Genomic DNA, 22,062 nt, shown 5'->3' with positions numbered 1-22,062 from the left:
CTTAAGTACAATTTAATGTGGTACTTTTTTACTTTTACTCAAGTATGTTTCTGGTTAGATACTTGGACTTTTAATTTAATAAAATTGTCACTCAGTATCCATACTTTCACTTAAGTATAATTTTCGAGTACTTTTCACACCCCTGGATATGATAGGTGTGAATGAGAAACAGATAAATATTTAAGTCCTTTTTATTATCAATCTCCACATTAACTTTCACATTCTTCTTCTTTTGTTTTTGGCGATTTGCATTCTTCATGCATATCTCCACCTACTCAGCAGGGAGGATCATTTATGGTAAAAACAGACTTAAATATCAAGCTGTTTCTCACCCAAACTTATCATATCGCTTCTGAAGATATAGATTTAACCGCTGGATTTTTATGGATTACTTTTATGCTGTGCATTTTGGAGCTTGGAAATGTTGGTACCCATTCACTTGCATTGTGAGGACCTACAGAGCTGAGATATTCTTCTAAAAATCTTCTTTGTGTTCAGCAGGAGACAGAAAGACAGAAAGACAAGAGGTTTTAGTAAATGATGATCACCGTTTTTAGGTGAACTATTCCTGTAAGTATACTAACTTAAGTTACTTTGTCTCAGAGGTTTGTCGTAAAATTCACTTTTAGGAGAAAAAAAAAAAAAAATAAATAAATAGACATTTGCTGACAGCTGTGAGAGTATAGATCTATAAAATTAAAATGGATAGCAGAGCTCAGATAATTAGTTTTTTGAAGACTTTGATGAGAAATGTTTCAGTTCATGTTGAGATTCCTTGACTTTAGTATTTTGGCATATCTGAGCATATGTAGTTTGAGAAAATGTTGAGATCTCTTCTGATACTTTTCAAGAAAACACATGTGACTGGGGTCTTTTTCTCAGGAGAAAATCCTGAGAAGCAGGAGAATTAAAGGTGCACTCAGTAATTTTTGCTTTATGTTGTGCTGGCCAATTTGGCAGTCGTCTTGGTCTTACTGACACCAAGCAGCACAAAAGCAAATGTTTGCTGTTATCAATGGCATTGTAGAAAATCACTATTTGGAGTCAGCTATGATTAATTGGTAACACCTTACAATAAGGTTCCATTTGTTAACATTAGTTAACATGAACTAACAATGAACAATACTTTTACAGAATTTACAAATCAGCATTTACTAATCTAAACATTAACTGATGTTAACGAATGGAACCTTATTGTAAAGTGTTACTGATTAATTTATTTTGTGTCCAATAAATAAACAATTGTTCCCTATCTGTCACTCACTTGACGTTGTGTCGATGTAGTGACACTAGGGGTCACTCTTGGGAGCCCCAAACACCTCTGCTTTTTGAAAAAAGGCCAATGGGAATTGGCGAGTGGAATTTCCATGCCACTCCCCCAAACATACGGGTATAAAAGGAGCTGGTATGCAACCACTCATTCAGATTTTCTCTTCGGAGCCAATCGGTTCTATTCATTGAGCTGAATTCATCCGCTGAGTTCATTCACCTCATCTGCTGGATTTACGGCGCATTTCAGCAGCTTCTCCCTCTCTGCACCCGTGGAGTGCAGAGAACGTCCCTGGGCGCTTCGGCAGAACAAAAAATAAAAGAGTATATTCTAAAAAAGGAGTATATTTTCACTTCTAAAAGAGCGGCAAACACGGAACGTCTTTTTAAAGATGCTGTGTGTTATTCCTGGTTGTGGTCGTTATCTCTCCGCTTCTGACGGCCACGATCGCAGTCTTATGTGTCTGGGCGCTGCCCACGCGGAGACTTCGTTCGTGGATGGGTTTTGTCCTCATTGCGAGAACATAACCATGGCATCATTGCGGTCGCGGCTTGCCTTCGTAAGAAAGCAAGCCACCCCAGTGGCTCCCCGCCTCGGTCCTTCTATCTACGGGTATAAGGACGCGTCATGTTAGCATTGGGGGTGATTTGGGGACTCCAATGGGACCACCTCCACCAGGACCTCCCATTTCTCAGCACGCTCGCTTGCCCCGGTCCGGCTCTCGGATGAGACCGCCGGTTCGTCTCAGGGTGAGTTCAACCTCTTATTCGGGGCCCGGGAAAGTGATGAGCTATCGAGCGCAGCATCGGAGAGAGGGCTCGTCCACTCTGACGCGGAGGCTTCGGCTGGGCTTCCCGCTTCAGGTGTGGTCGCCCAGTCTCAGGCCGATGCGGAGATGACGGACATGCTTTCCCGGGCAGCCATGAGTGTCGGGCTAGAGTGGAACCCTCCACTCTCCCCTGAACCCTTGCGGCTTGATGATTGGTTCCTGGGCCCAGAGCGCCGCTCATGGCCGCGCCGCGCCCCGGTTCCTTTCTTCCCGGAAGAGCATGAGGAGCTGACAAGATCATGGGGGGCACCTTTTACTACCCGGTCCCGATCTTTCAGCTCCCCTACTCTCACTACCCTCGATAGTGGGGCGGCCAAGGGGTATTCGGTGATCCTCCAGGTGGATAAGGCCCGAGGCTCCCATCCAGGACCTGTAGGTTTATGTCATCTCTGACGGCTAAGGCCTATAGTGCTGCTGGACAAGCCGCCTCTGCCCTGCACGCCATGGCTCTCCTGCAGGTACACCAAGCCAAGGCACTAAAAGAGCTGCACGAGGGTAGTTATAACCCGGGATTGATGCAGGAACTGCGCTTGGCGACCGACCTCGCTCTCTGGGCGACGAAGGTCACAGCGCGGTCACTCGGGCAGACGATGTCCACCCTAGTGGTCTGGGAACGCCACCTTTGGCTCAACCTGGTTGACATGAGAGAGGCTGACAAGGCAGGGTTCCTTGACGCCCCCATCTCCCAGGTTGGCCTGTTCAGCGACACTGTCGAGGACTTTGCCCAGCAGTTCTCGGCGGTGAAGCAGCAGATGGAGGCCATTAAACACACCCTTCCCCGGCGCGGCTCAAGACCCTGCACCCTGTCTGCTCATCACCAAGGACGTCCTCCTGCAGCAACAGCACCGGCTCCACCGCAGCCCGCCCCCATGGCCCGGCCCCGGCGTGGAGCCCACCGCATGAAGCAGACGCCACCCGTCTCACGGTAGGAAGGCTTCGAAGCGCCCCTGACCCGCCTCTACAGAGCTGGTAGACAGACCACTCATCCCCCGGTGGAGGGCCGGGAGGAGAATCATTTGTTTCATTTTTCACCGCATGCCCAAGAGGCTGCCGTACCTAAAACTTCAACAAAAAAGTGGTTTTCTTGTTCTCTGGGTCACATGTCAGGTGCACACGGCCGTCATCACGACCACCGTCCACCGTCCCATTTTGGCAGGTTTGGCGCTCCAGCGGCAGACCCCCCGCCCCTGCGCGCCCAGCTGTGGCACAAACATGCCAACACCAGGTTGGTTCCGACAGACTGCGGGGACAATGTTCCTCCTCCCCCCTCCTCGACCAATCTTATGGTGGGTGTCAGGAGCCAGGTAAGTGCTTCGATGTCTCTGGACTCAGCATGACCACGGGGTTCGAGCCCCCTCAAAGTGGCGCCTTAGGCTCCACCCCGCCATGAGGCCCCAACTGCCGGTACATCTGACGTGATTATCCCCCTGGTCTCCCACGCCCGGAGTGTTGACGCGTGGCTCGCGCTTTCCAACACGTCATGATGGCTGACCCGGACCATCCGACTTGGCAATGCAATTCAGTTCGCCAGGTGCCTGCCCAGGCTCAGCGGCGTCAACTTCACCTCGGAAAAGGGCAAGAATGCCGCTACCTTGCGTGCGGAGATCACTACCCTTCTACGGAAGGGTGCGATAGAGCCTGTCCCTCCGGCCGAGATGAAGAAAGGGTTTTACAGTCCCTACTTCATTGTACCGAAGAAAGGCGGTGGGTTGCGGCCAATCTTGGACCAGTGAGTACTGAACCGGGCCTTGTACAGACTCCCGTTCAAGATGCTGATGCAAAAACGCATTTTAGCGAGCGTCTGGCATCAAGATTCATCGCGGCAGTAGACCTGAAGGACGTGTACTTCCACGTCTCGGTCTTACCTCGACACAGACCCTTCCTGTGGTTTGCTTTTGAGAGCCGGGCGTACCAGTACAAGGTCCTCCCCTTCGGCCTGTCCTTGTCCCCTCGCATCTTCACGAAGGTCACAGAGGCAGCCCTTGCCCTGCTAAGGGAAGTGGTCGTCCGCATCCTCAATTATCTCAATGACTGGCTAATCCTAGCTCACTCTCAGGATATGTTGTGTGCACACAGGGACCTGGTGCTCATGCACCTCAGCCGACTGGGGCTTCAGATCAACTGGGAAAATAGCAAGCTCTCCCCGGTTCAGAGCATCTCTTTTCTCGGCTTGGAGTTGGACTCCGTCTCGATGATGGTGCGCCTCATGAACGAGTGCGCACAGTCGGTGCTGAACTGTCTGAAGGTGTTCAGACAGAAGACAGTGGTTCCACTGAAATTTTTTCAGAGACTCCTGGGGCATATGTCATCCTCAGCGGTTGCCACACTGCTCGGGTTGCTGCATATGAGACCCCTTAGCACTGGCTTCAGACTCGAGTCCCTGTGCCACGGGACACATCGCGTTGTCATCACGCCGATCTGTCACCACCTCTTCAGCCCTTGGACCGACCTTGCATTTCTACGGGCAGGGGTTCCCCTAGAGCAGGTCTCCAGGCGCGTCGTGGTTACGACGGACACCTCCAAGATGGGCTGGGGCACTGTATGCAATGGACACACAGCTGCCAGCTCCTGGACTGACCCGTGGCTGCGTTGGCACATCAACTGCCTCGAGTTGTTGGCAGTACTGCTCGCCCTGCAGAGGTTCCGGCCGTTGATCCAGGGCAAGCACGTGTTGGTCCAGACAGACAACATGGCAACGGTAGCATACATCAACCATCAAGGCGGTCTACACTCCTGTTGCATGTCACAATTCACACGCCGTCTCCTCCTCTGGAGTCAGCAGCACCTCAAGTCGCTATGAGCCACTCACATTCCGGGCGACCTCAACACCGCAGCGGATGTGCTGTCATGACAGGTTACGCACAGGGGAGAGTGGAGACTCCACCCCCAGGTGGTCCAGCTGATTTGGAGTCGATTCGATCAAGCACAGGTAGACCTGTTTGCTTCCTGGGAATCCTCCCACTGCCCGCTTTGGTACGCCCTGACCGAGGCACCCCTCAGTGTAGACGCGCTGGCACACAGCTGGCCCCCTGGACTACACAAATACACGTTTCCCCCAGTGAGCCTACTTGCACAGACCCTGTGCAAGGTCAGGGAGCACAAGGAGCAGATCGTCCTAGTAGCACCCTACTGGCCCACCCAGACGTGCAGACCGCTGTGTGCCTCGTAGCCAGCGCACCAGGCCATCACATAACACAGTTCAGCTAGTTGTGGCGTTTTGTATAGGGACCCCTAGTGTCACTACATCGACACAATGTCGAGTGAGTGACAGATAGGGAACGTCCTGGTTACTTTCGTAACCTCCGTTCCCTGATGGAGGGAACGAGACGTTGTGTCCCTCTTGCCACAACACTGAAATGGCTGGGACCATGTCTCGGCTCTTCAGCACAAAACCTGAATGAGCGGTTGCATACCAGCTACTTTTATACCCGTATGTCCGGGGGAGTGCCATGCAAATTCCACTCGCCAATTCCCATTGGCCTTTTTCAAAAATCAGAGGTGTTTGGGCCTCCCAAGTGTGACCCCTAGTGTCACTACATTGACACAACGTCTCATTCCCTCCATCAGGGAACGGAGGATACGACAGTAACCAGGACATTTTTTTATTAACTAACATCAACAAAGATGAATGCATTCTGTAAAAAATATATTGTTCATGGTTTGTTCATGATCCCTAATGCATTAATTAATGTTAACGAAAGGAACTTTATTGTAAAGTGTTACTGAGACATTTTTCATTTGAATGTGAGTGTATGTGATTTTAAACATTTAAAAGGGTCATGAAGTGCTATTTTCTATAATTTTATTATCTTCCCTGAGGTCCATTGATAATGTTCTGAAAGTTTTTTTTTGCACCAAAACAGTCACAATTTAGTAATATATGATCATTTTCCACTCTGTTTTTGGCCCTCTGTCTGAAACTCTCGGTTTTGGCCTAAGCGCCTCCGTAAAACTTCAATGTAAACACCCACTGTTCTGATTGGCTAACATCATGCAGCCCCTCCGATTCAGCAAATTAATCAGAAGAGAATGAATACGCCCTTCAACGTTATAAAAGTGTTCAGTGTTTACACATAATGCACATCCAGCACATTGCATCTGAATATATTAAACTGTTAATCTCAAGCACAACTGTTAACACTCAGCACCATAAACTATCAAACAGCCATGACATGACATTTGAGATATTCATGAATTAAATGGTTTACTTACATTTTTGAAGTGTTTTTAACTGCCCCCTCCTTCAATAACACTTCCTTTGCAAAGCTTGAATTGTATTTTTCTGTTCACAAGCAATCCATGCTGACATGAGCCAAAAAAAAAAACAAAAAAAACATACATAGTCCAAAGCACGATGAAATTATGCACATACATACTGAAGGCGCACTGAGGCGGAAACATGGTCGAAGAAGTCCATTGTCCATCGTCAAAGACATCCTATGTTTACATACACCAACAATTAAAAATAGCGCAGATGGGCGAAAGAATGCATCCACGATGCATTTGTGCTCAAATAAACAAGAGGCAGCAGCTCAATGAAAGAGAATTGCTTCTCCCTTTCAGAGTTGTAATTTGACACCATGTCTTTTAAAATTGGTATGATATATGTATCAAGCGGTCAAAGAGTCTGTATAGTGCATGAATATATTCAAAAGTAATCCAAAATAGTCCAGATGGGTCCCCTTAGGTGTTATGTTAGGAATAGTTAGCCATACAAGGCCTGTCTCTTGACTTGAGTTGCGAGTGGGAAGGGCCAAGAGTACGATGACACATGTTGTGAGATGTGTAAATACAAATGAGCAATGTGTCATGATGTCATGAACAGACAGATTTCAAAACGAGATGTTTCAGCTGGGTGGCAACTAAAAATGCTCTTTTTAGACTGGAGAGGAAGTTTTGAGTTCTGAAATTTACAGTATGTTTTTATAGTAAAGTTACCTCTTTTATGTCTAAATATCAAGGAAAATTTGATTCTCCATTTCATGACCCCTTTTAACATTTCTTTATGAGCAAAACTTTTTTAATGAGGATAACAATACTGAGTGCACCTTGAAAGAAAAGTCTCCATTTGCTCATTTCTGTCTAGGAGAATCAACTGAAATATTAAAGAAATCTCATTTGAACCTATTTTTACTTGTCTACTTAGTAAAGACAACTGTTGAGTAATTCACTACAGACTCATCGCTTGCATTGCTGCCATCATCACAGTTCTCCCTGCCTTCTTTTGTGACCTTTTTTCGGGGTTCTTTGAGATTTACATAGCCCTTGCCTGTTTTTTCTGTCTTAAAGTCCACTCTTCCAGATGAAGTACCCTCTGAAACATTTATGTAGTCAGAAGTCTTACGACGGCCTTGGGGACTCACATATCTCTGAGAACTAGAGCAAAGATCTGCAACCTGACATCCAAAAAAGGATACAAAGAAAACATGTGAAGGAAGACTAATAACATGCTTGAAATGGTGCATAATACACCTAAAACACGTAATGGACTACCATCAGAGGCATGGGGGAGAAGTTTTCAAATGACTTACCGAGCCTTCTGAGCTCTCAGAGCTAGTAGAGGATGAATCATCTGCACCTAATAGTTGACAAGAGCAAAGTTTAGTGTGAGTGCCTAAATGGACGAATAGTATGAAAAATGTAAAAGGTGTGTTTTTACAGTTGTTTGAAGGAGGGCAAACATTTAATGCATTATTCTGGCTCAAAGGCAATGATTCTCCTCTCTCAGTATTCATGTGGATAGTGTCTCCTGTAATGCCTGAATTAAAAACATAAAAGCACATGCATAATAAATAAAGATAGGTGCATCCTCTAAAGAACAATGACATTTATGTCATCATTTACTCACGCTCATGTCATTCCAGACCTGTATGACTTTCTTTCTTACGTGAAACACATAAGGAGGATTTTGTAGAATGTTCTGGTCGCTCTTTTTTCATTCCACAAAATTTCTCCTTTTGAGTTCCACAGAAGAAAGAAAATCTTACAGGTTTGAAATGATGTGAGGGTGAATAAATGATGATATCATAAGACCTGACAAGCATTACATGACTTAAAATTTTTTATATAGTCTTTAAATGCGTACACAGCTTTTTACTTTGATATTTAGAAATAAATTAACAGTAAAACGATCATACTCACCACCATGCCGTGCACTGAATGCTTTAAACACAAGTATCAGGAGTATGAGAACCATGGCAGCAAGGAAAGAGATTATGCCATACACCAAAGGATTAAGATCGGCACTAAAAACAATGAAGATTTAAATAATCAAGTGATTAAAATATGTAGTGAATACAAGAAATGTTTCAAAAGATATTTAATTCTATTGGACCTTCAACCATGACTATAATCACAATATAGCACATTATCAAGTGCCTTAACGGGTTACTGCATAATAAAAATATTAAGGACACAAAGTTTCTTTATATATTTTTTATTTATTTAAGGGCATTTTGTAATAAATTTTTCATTTCTTAATGCCTGAAGGATTAACATTATTGCAGTTTCTTCCATGTACTGTAAAATTAATGTAGATTTAAGTGTCTTCCCCTTATATAGTTTAAGGCTTTTCTTATTGATGTGATAGCTTAAACATTATTGACACACATAATGTCCAGATGCACTTTACCATATCCAGATGTTATTTTTACTCGAGAATACAGATTACTGAGTATGGACATATAGAATTAAATGGTAACACTTTACAATAAGGTTCCATTCATCAACATTCGTTAATGCAATAGGTATCATGAACAAACAATGTACAATATATATATATCATTTTTTACAGCATTAATTAATCTTAGTTAATGTTAGTTAATAAAAATACAATTGTTCATTGCTAGTTCGTGTTAGTTCATAGTGCATTAACTAATGTTTACACATACAACTTTTAATTTAAAAAATGTATTAGCTGTAATTAACATTAACCAAGATTATTAAATGTTGTAAAAGAATTGTTCATTGTTAGTTCATGTTTACTAATGTTAAGTAATGTTACCAAGTAAATATAGGATAAATGCAACTGCTAAGGAATTTAAGAGTAATTAATTAACAGTAACCGTAGTGTTTATACATCTTTGTACACTAATTTTCTGCATGAGTTTAGATTTAACATTAACAATTGAAATTACCAAACTGTGTCTCCTCTGCTTGAAGGCTGATTCACCTTTGTTAAAGCTTCTTCATTCCCTGCAGAAGTCAATATACATAATTTGCATAACAAATACATGCATTCAACACACAGAGAATCTAGGCAATGTAGTGTTTTGCACAATTCTTAATTCATATTCAGTTAGTTTTATTAAATATTTTTTTATGAGTTTTAAATTTGCATCGTCACAGAAAGTACATTGCCTTTATGGCCAAAGCAAAATTGACAAATACTGTATATGCACAACAATAAACTTAATTCTCATTTAAAGCATCAGTACCATTAATATCTTGCATGATAACCTCAAAATTCTGACATTTTCAAAAAATATTATTAGGTCTTACAATGATGGCATTTACACTTGCTCTCTAAAGTTAGACTGCAAATCAAAGGCACTTTAATCTGCCGTGAGATCTCACCATTTGTAGTGGAGCTGTTTGCAGCGGCTCCCATATTAGCTGCAGATGTTGCTGGAGAAATATCAAAATATTGTTGGAATTTGTTGGGTGGGTTCAGCAAAAGTGGGACAAACAAATTTCATGAGTGATTGCCCTTTAAATATAAGGAGACAAGCAATGTTAACCTTCTGATTGCAGCTAATTTTACATGGTTTCTAGCAAGACACAGCTGGCCATTTTTAGTCAACTTGCCTGGTCCGAGATGATCTATGGATCAGCTGGATTACCAGTGGGTGGGGCTGAGACTGACCTGGTCAAACCTTGATCATGCTGGTCATGGCAGGTGGACCATCTTGCACCAATAACAAAGCATCACTTTTTTTCTTCACTTTCCATTACTTTTATTAGAAGAAAATGCTCTAAAATTGTTCTGTAGTATTTCAGTTATATCAAACATATTTGCTTTAAACTAAAAACTGTAAAACGACTGTCCCAATTTTGCAGATGATCTGTCCCACTTTTTTTTTTTTTTTTTTTTTACAGGTATGTATAATTAAAAGCTCTGTAATTATCGCAATGAAATTATAATATTGCTGAAATACATTTATATTTAGGAGGGTTGTAGAATCACAAAAACTCAAAGGGTGAGAGTAAAACATTTTATCTGTGCTCCACAAACTACCAAAAAAGTTCCAACTTTGGCATTGTTCACCTAAATTGTTCCTTTCTTCCAAAGCAGTAATTTGTTGACATCAACACACATGTTTTTGGCCATTACTATGTAATTTATGTCTGTACAAATTAAATTAGTTATTTGGATGACTGAGCATATTCCTTATTTCTAAAGCTGCAAGTGAGAATTGCCTCTAGAATTGGTCGTTTAATCTTTGCAATTTTACCATTTGCATGCTTTTATTTTCCTTAAAGTTATGTTATTTTACAATCTTACAATTTATATTATTATATCTGTATTGTATTATATATATATTTTTGGTTTTAACTTCATATTGAGACATTTGAAAATATATTACAAAAATAAAAATTGGCATGTGTCCTACCTTCCAGCACACTGAGAAACAAACAGGATATAATAATGAAGACAGGGTGTATAATCCACATAATGATTTAGGACACGAACACTAATTTGTTAGGTTTTCCAATTTCTTCTTACACTGATCTTAAATATTTGTATCACAGTCCTAATCAACCCCCCCTCAAAAAACAACCACGGAAACACTTGATGATTGCCATATAGAGTCAGTGGAAACTTGTGGTTTAGCGTTACCAGTTTAAATAAGGCAGAAAATTGACGACACAGCACTGAAGTATTTGTGATGAAACACAATTTTCTTTTACAAAATACTTTTATATTTTCAAAATTTAGTTTAGCATGCCATCATGAATTACTATGACAACTTTTATTGGTAGCCCTATACCATTAAGATAAGTTTTCTGGTTCGGTGTACCTCAGGATGTCCGGTTAGAGACAGCACAAAGGCTTCTTTGAATATGAGAAAAACCCTTTTTATTGTCACAACTCACAACACTTAATTCACTGGCTAAATGAAAGCAGAGATGTAAGTATGTAGGGGTGTGTGTGGAATTAAACGACTGTAGCAAATAAGTTAAACATAAACACTATTAGTAAATTAAGAGAAAAAACAATATGCATTAAATTTGTAGGCTCCACAGCGCACATTTGAAACCAAACACCTTGTTAGTGCCATGTGCCGCAAAGCAGAACGGTGCCGCTCTGTCTGGACTGTGAGTTTGTTCATAGGAAATATAGGGTGAAATACTTTTTGATGGTAAAATGGTATAAAATATAACATTAATAAATAACAATAATATAAATATAAACTAAAGTATAAACAGCACACTCACTGAGCACTTTATTAGGAACACCTGTACACCTACCTATTCATGCGATTATCAAATCAGCCAATTGTGTGGCAACAGTGCGATGCATAAAATCATTAATGTTAATGTTCACATCAACCATCAATGGGGAAAAAATTTGATCTCAGTGATTTCGACCATGATTGTTGGTGCCAGACGGGCTGGTTTGAGTATTTCTGTAATTGTTGATCTTCTGGGATTTTCACGCACAACAGTCTCTAGAGTTTACTCAGAATGGTGCCAAAAACAAAAAACATCCAGTGAGCGGCAGTTATGTGGATAGAAATGCCTTGTTGATGAGAGAGATCAATGGAGAATGGCCAGACTGGTTGGAGCTGACAGAGTGGCTACGGTAACTCAGATAACCACTCTGTACAATTGTAGTGAGCAGAATAGCATCTCAGAATGCACAACACGGCGAACCTTGAAGCAGATGAGCAACAGCAGAAGACCACGTCGGGCACTTTATTAGGGCCATGGTGTTCCTAATAAAGTGCTTAGTGAGTGCACATCATGAACATAATAAGGTAAACAGGAGCGAGTATTGTGCTTATCATGCATGTAATTATTACATAAACCAAGGATTGGACACTTTCTTTGGTATCTGAACACAACACCTTATCAAATAATTATTATGCCGCTGCAAAGTTTTGCCTCTCGGCATTCTGATCAACTTCAGTCTCTGTGAGGGCGGGAGATATTATCTTAGAAGTCGCTGGTTGTCGGGCTGCTGCCAGTGGCCACATGAATAGATTTAGACTTTGCATCTAAAGTTGTTTTTCCACTGCAGGTACTTTTCCTAGTTCCTGTAACTATTTCAGGTTCTCGTTATTTTTCCACTACATTAATTAGTTCCACATGGAACTAAAACCTGAACCAAATCAGGAATCTTCTTAGTACCTGCTCCTAAGATGGTACTTTCCTTGCAAAGTGGAACTATTTGGGTGGAGTCAGAACAGCAAACGCTTCTCATTGGTCAAGAAAAATGCATCATTAGCCATCAGACAGCAGATACCGGCCATTTTTAAAAGTCTGGTTAATAAACTTTGTTAAAACTTTTGTTGAGTTGTTGCTATTGTAGGTTTTTCAGGTTAAATAGATAGATGGACAGATGTTTCCCATGCAGGATCTGCTGAGTATTTATAGAGAAGAAAAAATGCAGCGTGAGTTTGAAACATTAACCATAAATGAGGTGTACAAATAGTCTAAATGCCTCGTGAAGTTAGGCTTTGATGACATTAAACTACGTAGATTAAAAATAAAGAAAATAAAACAAAACAACAAGAGATTAAAAGATCATAAAAATCATTTAAGTTCAAAGATTATCATGTACATAATTTGTAGGCTACATTTTTCTATGTATATAGTTCACTCGTTCTACAGCTCAGTGCTTAAAAATGTTGTATTACCTTTTTGCACTGTGTGTCTTGTTTGCACAGTTGTTTTCACCTTTTAAAAAAAGATGTTTTTATTTTATCTCAAGGTTATACAGTAAGTTCACTTTTTACATTCGTCATGTGTACATAGTACTATCCTACGAGTCACAGTGTTGAATGAATTGCTATTTAAAATCAGTGTTCGAAAACTCCATACACAATAGTTTCAAGTGCTATTGTTTATTGGAAGCATGCATATGATCATGCACAGGTATGAAAAAGTAACAAACATAATGCAGTTGACTACAGATAAAGGTAGCATTAAAGCCATCTGTTCTCTGCTCTTGCTCTCCTGTTGTTTTTTCAATCTCTTACAAATCCGAGCGCATCTTGTTCACGTGAAGTTTTCCACTATAAAACAGGACGTCATCCACTGTTTATGTTTTGAAGTGAGTAGGCTTGGCTGTTGTCGCATTAAGTTCAGGCGTCGCTGCCACAACAGCGTAACATGCTTACGTCAAAGCTATATATATATATATATATATATATATATATATATATATATATATATATATATATATATATATATACTTCTGTCTCTTTCCGTCCCTTTCTTCTGCACTACCAACTATACTACTCTAGCCACCCTGAGAGCTTGGCAGTACAACACTGTAGATGTTGTTGAACTTTGTATGACAAATTGCTTGCTATGTTCCTCATTTTTAAGTCATTTTGGATAAAAGTGTCTACTAAATGACTAAAGACTGTTTTTTAGCAAGTTAGGCTCCAGTGCAGCACATAAATCCAGATGGTGAATTGACTGTAGTTTTTTGGGAGCTCTACTTCTACCTTCATGTGTTGATCCTCTGTCCTGAGGTTAGCAACTGAACCATAGGTCTATGCACGTTCAGAAGCATTGTAGAAAATGTGTAAAATGTGTTGTGTGTCCTTGCCATGGCTAGAACAACATCTTGGGAGAACAACGTGCTGTAGGGCTAGCAGCTACTCCTCCCACTCCATCCAAGTTTGCAGTACACCTGTGGGCAAGTGTAAATCATCTCAGTACTTTTTTGTTTTTGTCCCACAGGTGCTGCACAATGAGCTTGGCTTAGAGTAGGGAATAAGGTAGACTTGCTTCCAAACTTTTAACGTTCATTTCTGCCAGCACCTTGACCAAACAATATCTTTCATCGAAGTGAATGTAGGTGTAGTCAAAAGGAGTAGTACAGGGAAAGCATACTTGACTATCGCGTGATTGATTACAGCAGTGGCTAATTGTATGCTTGGCTACAGCAGCACATGCAAAGTGATTCTGGGTCTGACTAGAATGGAGAATTTACTCTGAAGGGATCCCTGCATTGCGTTTGGTCGGTCATCGGTATATGCACCACCGGTTACTTTTTTTTTGCCGGCCTCAACTTTTAATATGATGTATAATTTCCTAAAAAGACTGTGTGTGTGTGTTTGTGTGTGAGAATGTGTGTATGTGTGTGTGTGGCCCATTCACATCAAAAGCAACGCAAAATCCCATAAGGCATGGTTTATTTATTACCTGTAAAACGTGTCACAGTTATCATTACAGCTATTTACTAAAGACTATGAACTATTCCAGCAATGTTTTAGTCAAGATTAGTCATGTCAAACACTTATGGCTATCAGGTTATAAAATTTTCACACAGAATTCTGTTAATACAAGGACATTTTACCTTTATGTAAATTCTCAAAGAATTGACACTATACAGTATATATATATATATATATATATATATATATATATATATATATATATATATATATATATATACACACACACTACCGGTCAAAAGTTTTGAAACACTTACTCATTCTTTATTATATTTTTTTTCTTCACATTTTAGAATAATAGTAAAGTCATTAAAACTATGGAATAACATAAATGGAACTATGGGAATTATGTTGTGACTAAAAATCCAAAATAAATTCAAAATTGTGTTATATTTTAGCATCTCCAAAGTAGTCACCCTTTGCCTAGAATTTGCAGACATGTACTCTTGACATTTTCTCAACCAACTTCTTGAGGTATCACCCTGGGACACTTTTTAAACAGTGTTGAAGGAGTTCCCATCTATATGTTGGGCACTTATTGGCTGCTTTTCTTTATTATTTGGTTCAAGTCATCAATTTCAAAAACTTTTTTTTAAATTAAATTTTAGATTTATAATGAAATAAATTAATATGGTGGCACAATTATATTTTTGTCTACAAAACTAATTTCAAACATTTAAGCAAACACCTTCAGATCAAAGATTTTTAAGATCATGAGAAACATTTCGGTCAAGTGTTTCAAAACTTTTGACTGGTAGTGTATATATATATATATATATATAAAGATTGGATCAGAGGTCAGTGACAGTGATTTTACAGACTGCTCAAATCCTGCAAGCATGTTTTGCTCTCTCTTCCCATAGCGAAGGCCTAAGGAATTGAGAATGTAGTATGCCAAATTCTGCCTCCTCTTTGAGTAAGTCCTGTCCGGAAACCACCACCATGTGCTCTTTTGAGGACCTGCACTTAACATTGGATTGGTTACTCCTTTCAAGAAGTGCCCTGAGATCTTAGCAGGTCCAACTGTTTGATGAGTATCAGTTTCCCTCAGATCCCGGGATGCTGTTTCTTCAGAAGTCTCATCTAGACATACAAAGAAAGCTGTGATATCAGATATCCTTCAGAAATGAAACTATGTCAGTTATAGGATTCCATCTCATGTCTAATAGGGGCTCATGATGTAGCAATGATATGGCTTATAATTTCACTTTTTATTTATCTTTACTTTTATTTTTTTTAAAGAGAAAAATCTGTTACGTACAGTATGAAATACATACAGATTTATGACACATAGGTTTAAAAAATGCTACATTAAATTACTGTTCTTATTCATAAGTTACAGTGTATAAATAGTTTACAAATATACAGTTAAAGGAAAATTCAATACAAGTTAAGCTCAATTGGCAGCATTTGTGGCATAATGTTAAATACTACAAAAATCCATTTTGACTTGTTGCTCCTTTTCTTAAAAACAAAAGCAAAAATCGAGGTTACAGTGAGGCACTTACAATGGAAGTAAATGGGGCCAATTTTGAGGGTTTAAAGGCAGAAATGTGAAGCTTGTAATTTGATAAATTACATTAATTATTTAACTCTTGTATAATTTGAACTGTTAAGTTGTTTAATTAGACATTTTTATGGTTGTTTTAGGGTTTAAGCATTATGTCATCATGGCAATGAAGTTGTAAAATTGGATATAACATTACACACATGTATAATTGTTCCATTGCAATTTCTTCAATGTAACCTCATTTTTATTTCATTTAATTTTTTTAGAAAAGGAGGGACGAGTCTATATAATTTTTTTAATATAATTTTTTATATATATCACACATTTGCACATATACAGTGAAATTCTTTTTTTCACATATCCCAGCTAAGCTGGGGTCAGAGTGCAGGGTCAGCCATGATACAGCACCCCTGGAGCAGATAGGGTCAAGGGCCTTGCTCAAGGGCCCAACAGTGGCATCTTGGCAGTGCTGGGGCTTGAACCCCCATCCTTCTGATTAGTAACCCAGAGCCTTAACTGCTGAGCCAATCAACTCAACATTAATCAACATTATGACACAAATGCTGTCAAATAATCTTAACCTGTATTAAACCCAGAATATTCATCTAATCTCATTCTAAGAAGTTATTGCAAATAAATAAAAAATATATTAACCTTAAAAAATAGGCCATAAAATACCTTCAAAATATTAAAAATGCCCTGAGGGGTATGCAACTCCAATACCCACTGACAACATCAAAATTATGGTAAGTAGCATAATTTTTTATGTTTTGTAGCACAATTAGTTTCTGAAAGAAAGCAATACACTTAGAAACCAATAGCTGGCATTATTACATGGTATTTTCAGAATTATGTATATTTTCTTAGAGAATCAATTTAGGAGTTTCAGTGACTAAATTTATCTTTATCTTTATATGTGTTTCCTGTTCATACGTTCTCTCTCTCAAACACATATTGTATAAAGACACTGCTTCACACAAACACACACACACACACACACACACACACAAACTTCAAAGACACTTTAAGCCTTCAAAAGCATCAGTTATCGGCTCTACACCTATGCTATTCACAGGTTGTGCAAATGTCTGACACCAAAAACGAATGAAATTTGTATCATTTTTATTTTGTATTAAAGAAGGTAAAGGCTACTGATCTCCTTTTCCAAAAAGCAATGAATGGAGTGTGACTTTTGTATTCAAGTTAAAGGAAAAATATAGAATTCTGCACCATCCAACAGGCTGAATATGAATACATTTGCAGGGTCAAAAATGTACATTATCAAGTCCATAGAAAATGCAAAAACTTGATAAGGTCCCTGATTGCACTCACACCATTATGTTGTTCAGTGTAACTACAAAATCCAAAGATTTCAAACAGACCATCACATGAATACACATGCACGTACTCCAACACACATTTAACTGTCAAGACAAACATGACAATCTGTCATGACAATACATGATCATGATCAGATGTATGTGTAAGAGTATTTATAAGTGCATGCCATGATAAGAGAACAGAATTATGGGAGTAAATTGATTACCTTTATATACACTTGCAGATATAGAACATGTGCTTGGAAGTGGATACTCGGTGGTTCTTGCAAACTTCAGGCACAATTCATGTTCCCTATCTGTCACTCACTCGACATTGTGTCGATGTAGTGATACTAGGGGTCACTCTTGGGAGCCCCAAACACAAAGAATTGGCGAGTGGAATTTGCCTGCCACTCCCCCGGACATACGGGTATTAAAGGAGCTGGTATGCAACCACTCATTCAGATTTTCTCTTCGGAGCCGAGCGGTTCTATTCATTGAAGCTGAATTCATCCACGAATTTCATTCGCCTCATCTGCTGGATTTACGGCACATTTCAGCGACTTCTCCCCCTCTGCACCTGTGGAGTGCAGAGAATGCCCCTGGGCACTTCGGCAGAAACAACTAAAAGAGTATATTCTAAAAAGAGTATATTTTCTTTCTAAAAGAGCGGCACACACAGAATGTCTTTTTAAAGATGCCTTTCCGTTTGTGTGTTATTCCTGGTTGCGGTCGTTATCTCACCGCTTCTGACGGCCACGATCGCTGTCTTACGTGTCTAGATGCTGCCCATGTGGAGACATCGTTCGTGGATGGGTCTTGTCCTCATTGCAAGAACATGTCAATGGCAACGTTGCGGTCACGTCTCATCCCAGCAGCTCCCCGCCTCAGTCCTTCTACCTACGGGTATGAGGCCGTGCCGGTTAGCACTGGGGGAGATTTGGGGACCTCAATGGGACCACCTCCACCGGTATCCCCCCACGGACCTCCCATTCCCCAGCACGCTCGCTTGCCCTGGTCGGGCGCTCGGACGAAATCGCCGGCTTGTCTCAGGGCGAGTTCGACCTCTTGTTCGGAGCCCAGGAAGAAGACGAGTTATCAAGCGCAGCATCGGAGAGCAGGCTCCTCCAGTCAGATGCAGAGGCATCGACTGGGCTTCCTCCTTCGGGAATGGTCGCCCAGTCCCAGGCCGATGCAGAAATGATGGACATGCTATCCTGGGGGGCCACGAGCGTTGGGCAAGAGTGGAACCCTCCACTCTCCCCTGAACCCTCACGGCTCAACGATTGGTTCCTGGGCTTGGGGCATCGCCCACGGCCACGCCCTGCCCCCGTTCCTTTCTTCTCAGAAGTGCATGAGGAGCTGACAAGATCGTGGGTGGCACCTTTTACTGCCCGGTCCCAGTCTTTCAGCTCCCCCGCTCTCGCTACCCTCGTCAGGGGGTATTCGGTGATCCCCCAGGAGAATAAGGCGCTCGCGGTGCACTTGTGTCCGCAGAGCACCGCCACCTGGCACGGGCACCCGAAACTCCCATCCAGGGCCTGTAGGTTTACGTCGTCCCTGACAGCTAAGGCCTTCGGTGCTGCTGGATAAGCCACCTCCACCCTGCACGCCATGGCTCTCCTGCAAGTACACCAAGCCAAGGCACTAAAAGAACTGCACGAGGGTAGTTCTGACCTGAGATTGATGCAGGAACTGTGCTCGGCGACCGACCTCGCTCTCCAGATGACGAAGGTCACGGCGCGGTCTCTCTGGCAGGCGATGTCCACCCTGAGCACCACCTTTGGCTCAAATTGGTTGAGATGCGAGAGGCTACCAAGGCATGGTTCCTTGATGCCCCCATCTCCCATGTTGGCCTATTCGGCAACACCATTGAGGATTTTGCCCAGCGGTTCTCGGCGGTGAAGCAGCAGAAGGAGGCCATACAACACATCCTTCCCCGGCGTGGCTCAAGACTCCGCACCCCGTCTGCTTGTCGCCAAGGGCGTCCTCCTGCAACAACAACACCGGCTCGGCCGCAGCCCGCCCCCGTGGCCTGGCCCCGGTGTGGAGCCCAGCACAGGAAGCAGAAGCCACCCGTCTCACGGCTTCACCCGAGGAAGGCTTCAAAGCGCCCCTGAGATGGGCGAACCAGGGGCAAGGAGACCCACTTCTCTGGAACTCCATCCCCGGTGGAGGGCCGGGAGGAGAATATTTTGTTTTGTTTTCATTTAATTTTGCTGCATGTCCAAGAGGCTGCTGTACCCAAAAATTCAACAAAAGAGCGGTTTTCTTGTTCCCTGGGTCACATGTCCGGTGAGCACAGCTGTCGTCACAAACACCGTCCACCGTCCCATCTTTGCAGGTATGGCGCTCCAGCTGTGGTCCCCCTGCCCCTGTGCACCCAGCTGTGGCACAAACACGCCCACACGGGATTGGGTCCGGTGGACTACGGGGACGAGACTCCTCCTCCCCCCTCCTTGGCCAATCTTATGGCGGGCGGCAGGAGCCAGGTAAGTGCTTCGATGTTCCTGGACTCAGCACGGCCACGGGGCTTGAATCCCCTTGATGTGGCACCTCGAGCTAAGCCGCGAGGCCCCACTCGCTGGTACGTCTGATGTGATCATTCCCTTGGTCCCCCTCGCCTGGAGTTTGGCCGCGTGGCTCATGCTTTCCAACCCGTCGCGATGGCTGACCCAGACCGTCCGACTCGGCTACATGATTAAGTTCACCAGGTGCCCGCCCAGGTTCAGTGGCGTCCGCTTCACCTTGGTGAAGGGTGAGAACACTACTACCTTGTATGCGGAGATCGCTACCCTTCTGCGCAAGGGCACGATAGAGCCTGTCCCTCCAGCCGAGATGAAGAAAGGGTTCTGCAGCCCTTACTTCATCATACCAAAGAAAGGCGGTGGGTTGCAACCAATCCTGGAACTACGAGTACTGAACCGGACTTTGCACAGACTCCCGTTCAAGATGCTGACGCCAAGAGCATTCTAGCGAGCGCCCGGCATCAAGATTGGTTTGCGGCGGTAGACTTAAAGGATGCGTACTTCCACATCTCGGTCTTACCTCGACACAGACCCTTCCTGCGGTTTTCCTTCGAAGGCCAGGCGTATCAGTACAAGGTCCTCCCCTTCGGCCTGTCCTTGTCCCCTCGCGTCTTCACGAAGGTCGCAGAGGCAGCCCTTGCCCCGCTAAGGGAAGTGGGCATCCGCATTCTCAACTATCTCGATGACTGGCTAATCCTAGCTCACTCTTGAGAGTTGCTGTGCACACACAGGGACCTCATGCTCCGGTACTTCAGCTGACTGGGGCTTCGGGTCAACTGGGAAAAGAGCAAGCTCTCCCCGGTTCAGAGCATCTCTTTTCTTGGTTTGGAGTTGGACTCAGTCTCGATGACAGCGGACAGCGGAAAGGAAATGCTGTCTCCAAACAGAGGATCACCCACTGGGTCATTGACGCCATCGTGATGGTATATCAGGCTCTGGACGTGCCACCCCCAGCAGGGTTACGAGCCCACTCCTCCAGGAGTGTGGCGGCCTCCTGGGCCCTGGCCAGTGGCGCCTCTTTGGCAGACATCTGCAGTGCAGCAGGCTGGGCAACACCCAACACCTTTGCGAGGTTCTACAATCTCCGGGTTGAGCTGGTCTCGTCCCGTGTATTGGCAGGCACGAGCAGGTAAGTTCCAGGACAACTGGCCGGGTGTACCGCTTGCGCATAGCACCTTTCCCCTCCCTTGAGGTGAAGACGTGTGCTCTTGACTCCCAGTCATGTTCACAGATTGTGATCCCTGGATGACTTTCCTCCTTAGCCCTCTGGCAGTTTGCGGAGAAACTCACTGACCGGCCCAATACGTGAACGTGAACATACTAACAATGAACAATACTTTTACAGCATATACAAATCTTAGTTTATGGTAATTTCAACATATAGTAATACATTTCTGAAATCAAAAGTTATTTATATTGACATTAGTTAATGCACTATGAACTAATATTAACATCTGTATTTTTATTAACACCCCTTTTTGGGTGGGGTGTGGTCTCCGCGGTGTCTTCCCCTTGGGAGGGACACCCCCCGACGCAGACACTTATGGATCCCAGTCAGTTAACAAATTCCACTCTTTTTGGGGAGAAAAGAGAGGGAAGAGAGGCCTCGGCTGGGCTAGCCTGTCCCTATAGTTGGGCAGTTGACTTGTTCCTGATGGACCGTTCGACGCTCATAAGAGCATTGGGGGAGGTTACGTGATGGCCTGGTGCACTGGCTATGAGGCACACAGCAGTCTGCCCATCACACACCGGCAGTTCACATAACACAGTTCAGCTAGTTGTGGCGTTTTGTATAGGGACCCCTAGTGTCACTACATCAACACAACATCGAGTGAGTGACAGATAGGGAACGTCCTGGTTACTTTCGTAACCTCCGTTCTCTGATGGAGGGAACGAGACATTGTGTCCCTCTTGCCACAATGCTGAACTACCCGCTGAAATGGCCGGGACCTGGTCTCGGCTCCTCAGCACAAAACCTGAATGAGTGGTTGCATTCCAGCTCCTTTTATACCCGTATGTCTGGGGGAGTGGCATGCAAATTCCACTCGCCAGTTCTCATTGGCCTTTTTTAAAAAAAGCAGAGGTGTTTGGGGCTCCCAAGAGTGACCCCTAGTGTCACTACATCAACACAATTTCTCGTTCCCTCCATCAGGGAACGGAGGTTATGAAAGTAACCAGGATGTTTCTTATACA

The 22,062-nt window shown here is 43.0% G+C and overlaps 2 protein-coding genes across 2 annotated transcripts; both read right to left on the bottom strand.

Moving 5' to 3' along the window:
• Positions 1 to 5,840: 5,840 nt before the first annotated feature.
• LOC127426393 (uncharacterized) lies at positions 5,841 to 10,851 on the bottom strand. Its single transcript, XM_051673181.1, has 7 exons — positions 10,712 to 10,851; positions 9,675 to 9,725; positions 9,236 to 9,293; positions 8,241 to 8,344; positions 7,759 to 7,857; positions 7,631 to 7,677; positions 5,841 to 7,495 (listed from the first exon to the last, which is right to left on the bottom strand). The coding sequence occupies exons 1-7, from the start codon at positions 10,770 to 10,772 to the stop codon at positions 7,238 to 7,240; spliced, it is 678 nt and encodes a 225-aa protein (XP_051529141.1). The 5' UTR covers positions 10,773 to 10,851; the 3' UTR covers positions 5,841 to 7,237.
• Positions 10,852 to 13,886: 3,035 nt separating this feature from the next.
• On the bottom strand, positions 13,887 to 16,779 carry kiss1 (KiSS-1 metastasis suppressor). The gene is given in 3 exon segments (XM_051672148.1): positions 13,887 to 13,965; positions 15,334 to 15,595; positions 16,701 to 16,779. Coding segments are annotated over 3 exon segments (420 nt in total).
• Positions 16,780 to 22,062: the final 5,283 nt, after the last annotated feature.

Source organism: Myxocyprinus asiaticus, chromosome 35 (genome assembly GCF_019703515.2).
Source record: "Myxocyprinus asiaticus isolate MX2 ecotype Aquarium Trade chromosome 35, UBuf_Myxa_2, whole genome shotgun sequence".
In the NCBI taxonomy this organism is placed as follows: domain Eukaryota; kingdom Metazoa; phylum Chordata; class Actinopteri; order Cypriniformes; family Catostomidae; genus Myxocyprinus; species Myxocyprinus asiaticus.
The sequence above is the reverse complement of the archived record's forward strand: the minus strand, read 5'-3'. Positions and strand labels throughout refer to the sequence as shown.

Coding starts and splice junctions, on each gene's coding strand:
- LOC127426393 (XM_051673181.1), bottom strand. CDS start 10,772: ATGTGGATTATACACCCTGTCTTCATTATTATATCCTGTTTGTTTCTC. Junction 9,726..10,711: donor GTTTCTCAGTGTGCTGGAAG/GTAGGACACATG, acceptor ATATTTCTCCAG/CAACATCTGCAGCTAATATG. Junction 7,678..7,758: donor TTGCCCTCCTTCAAACAACT/GTAAAAACACAC, acceptor GTCAACTATTAG/GTGCAGATGATTCATCCTCT.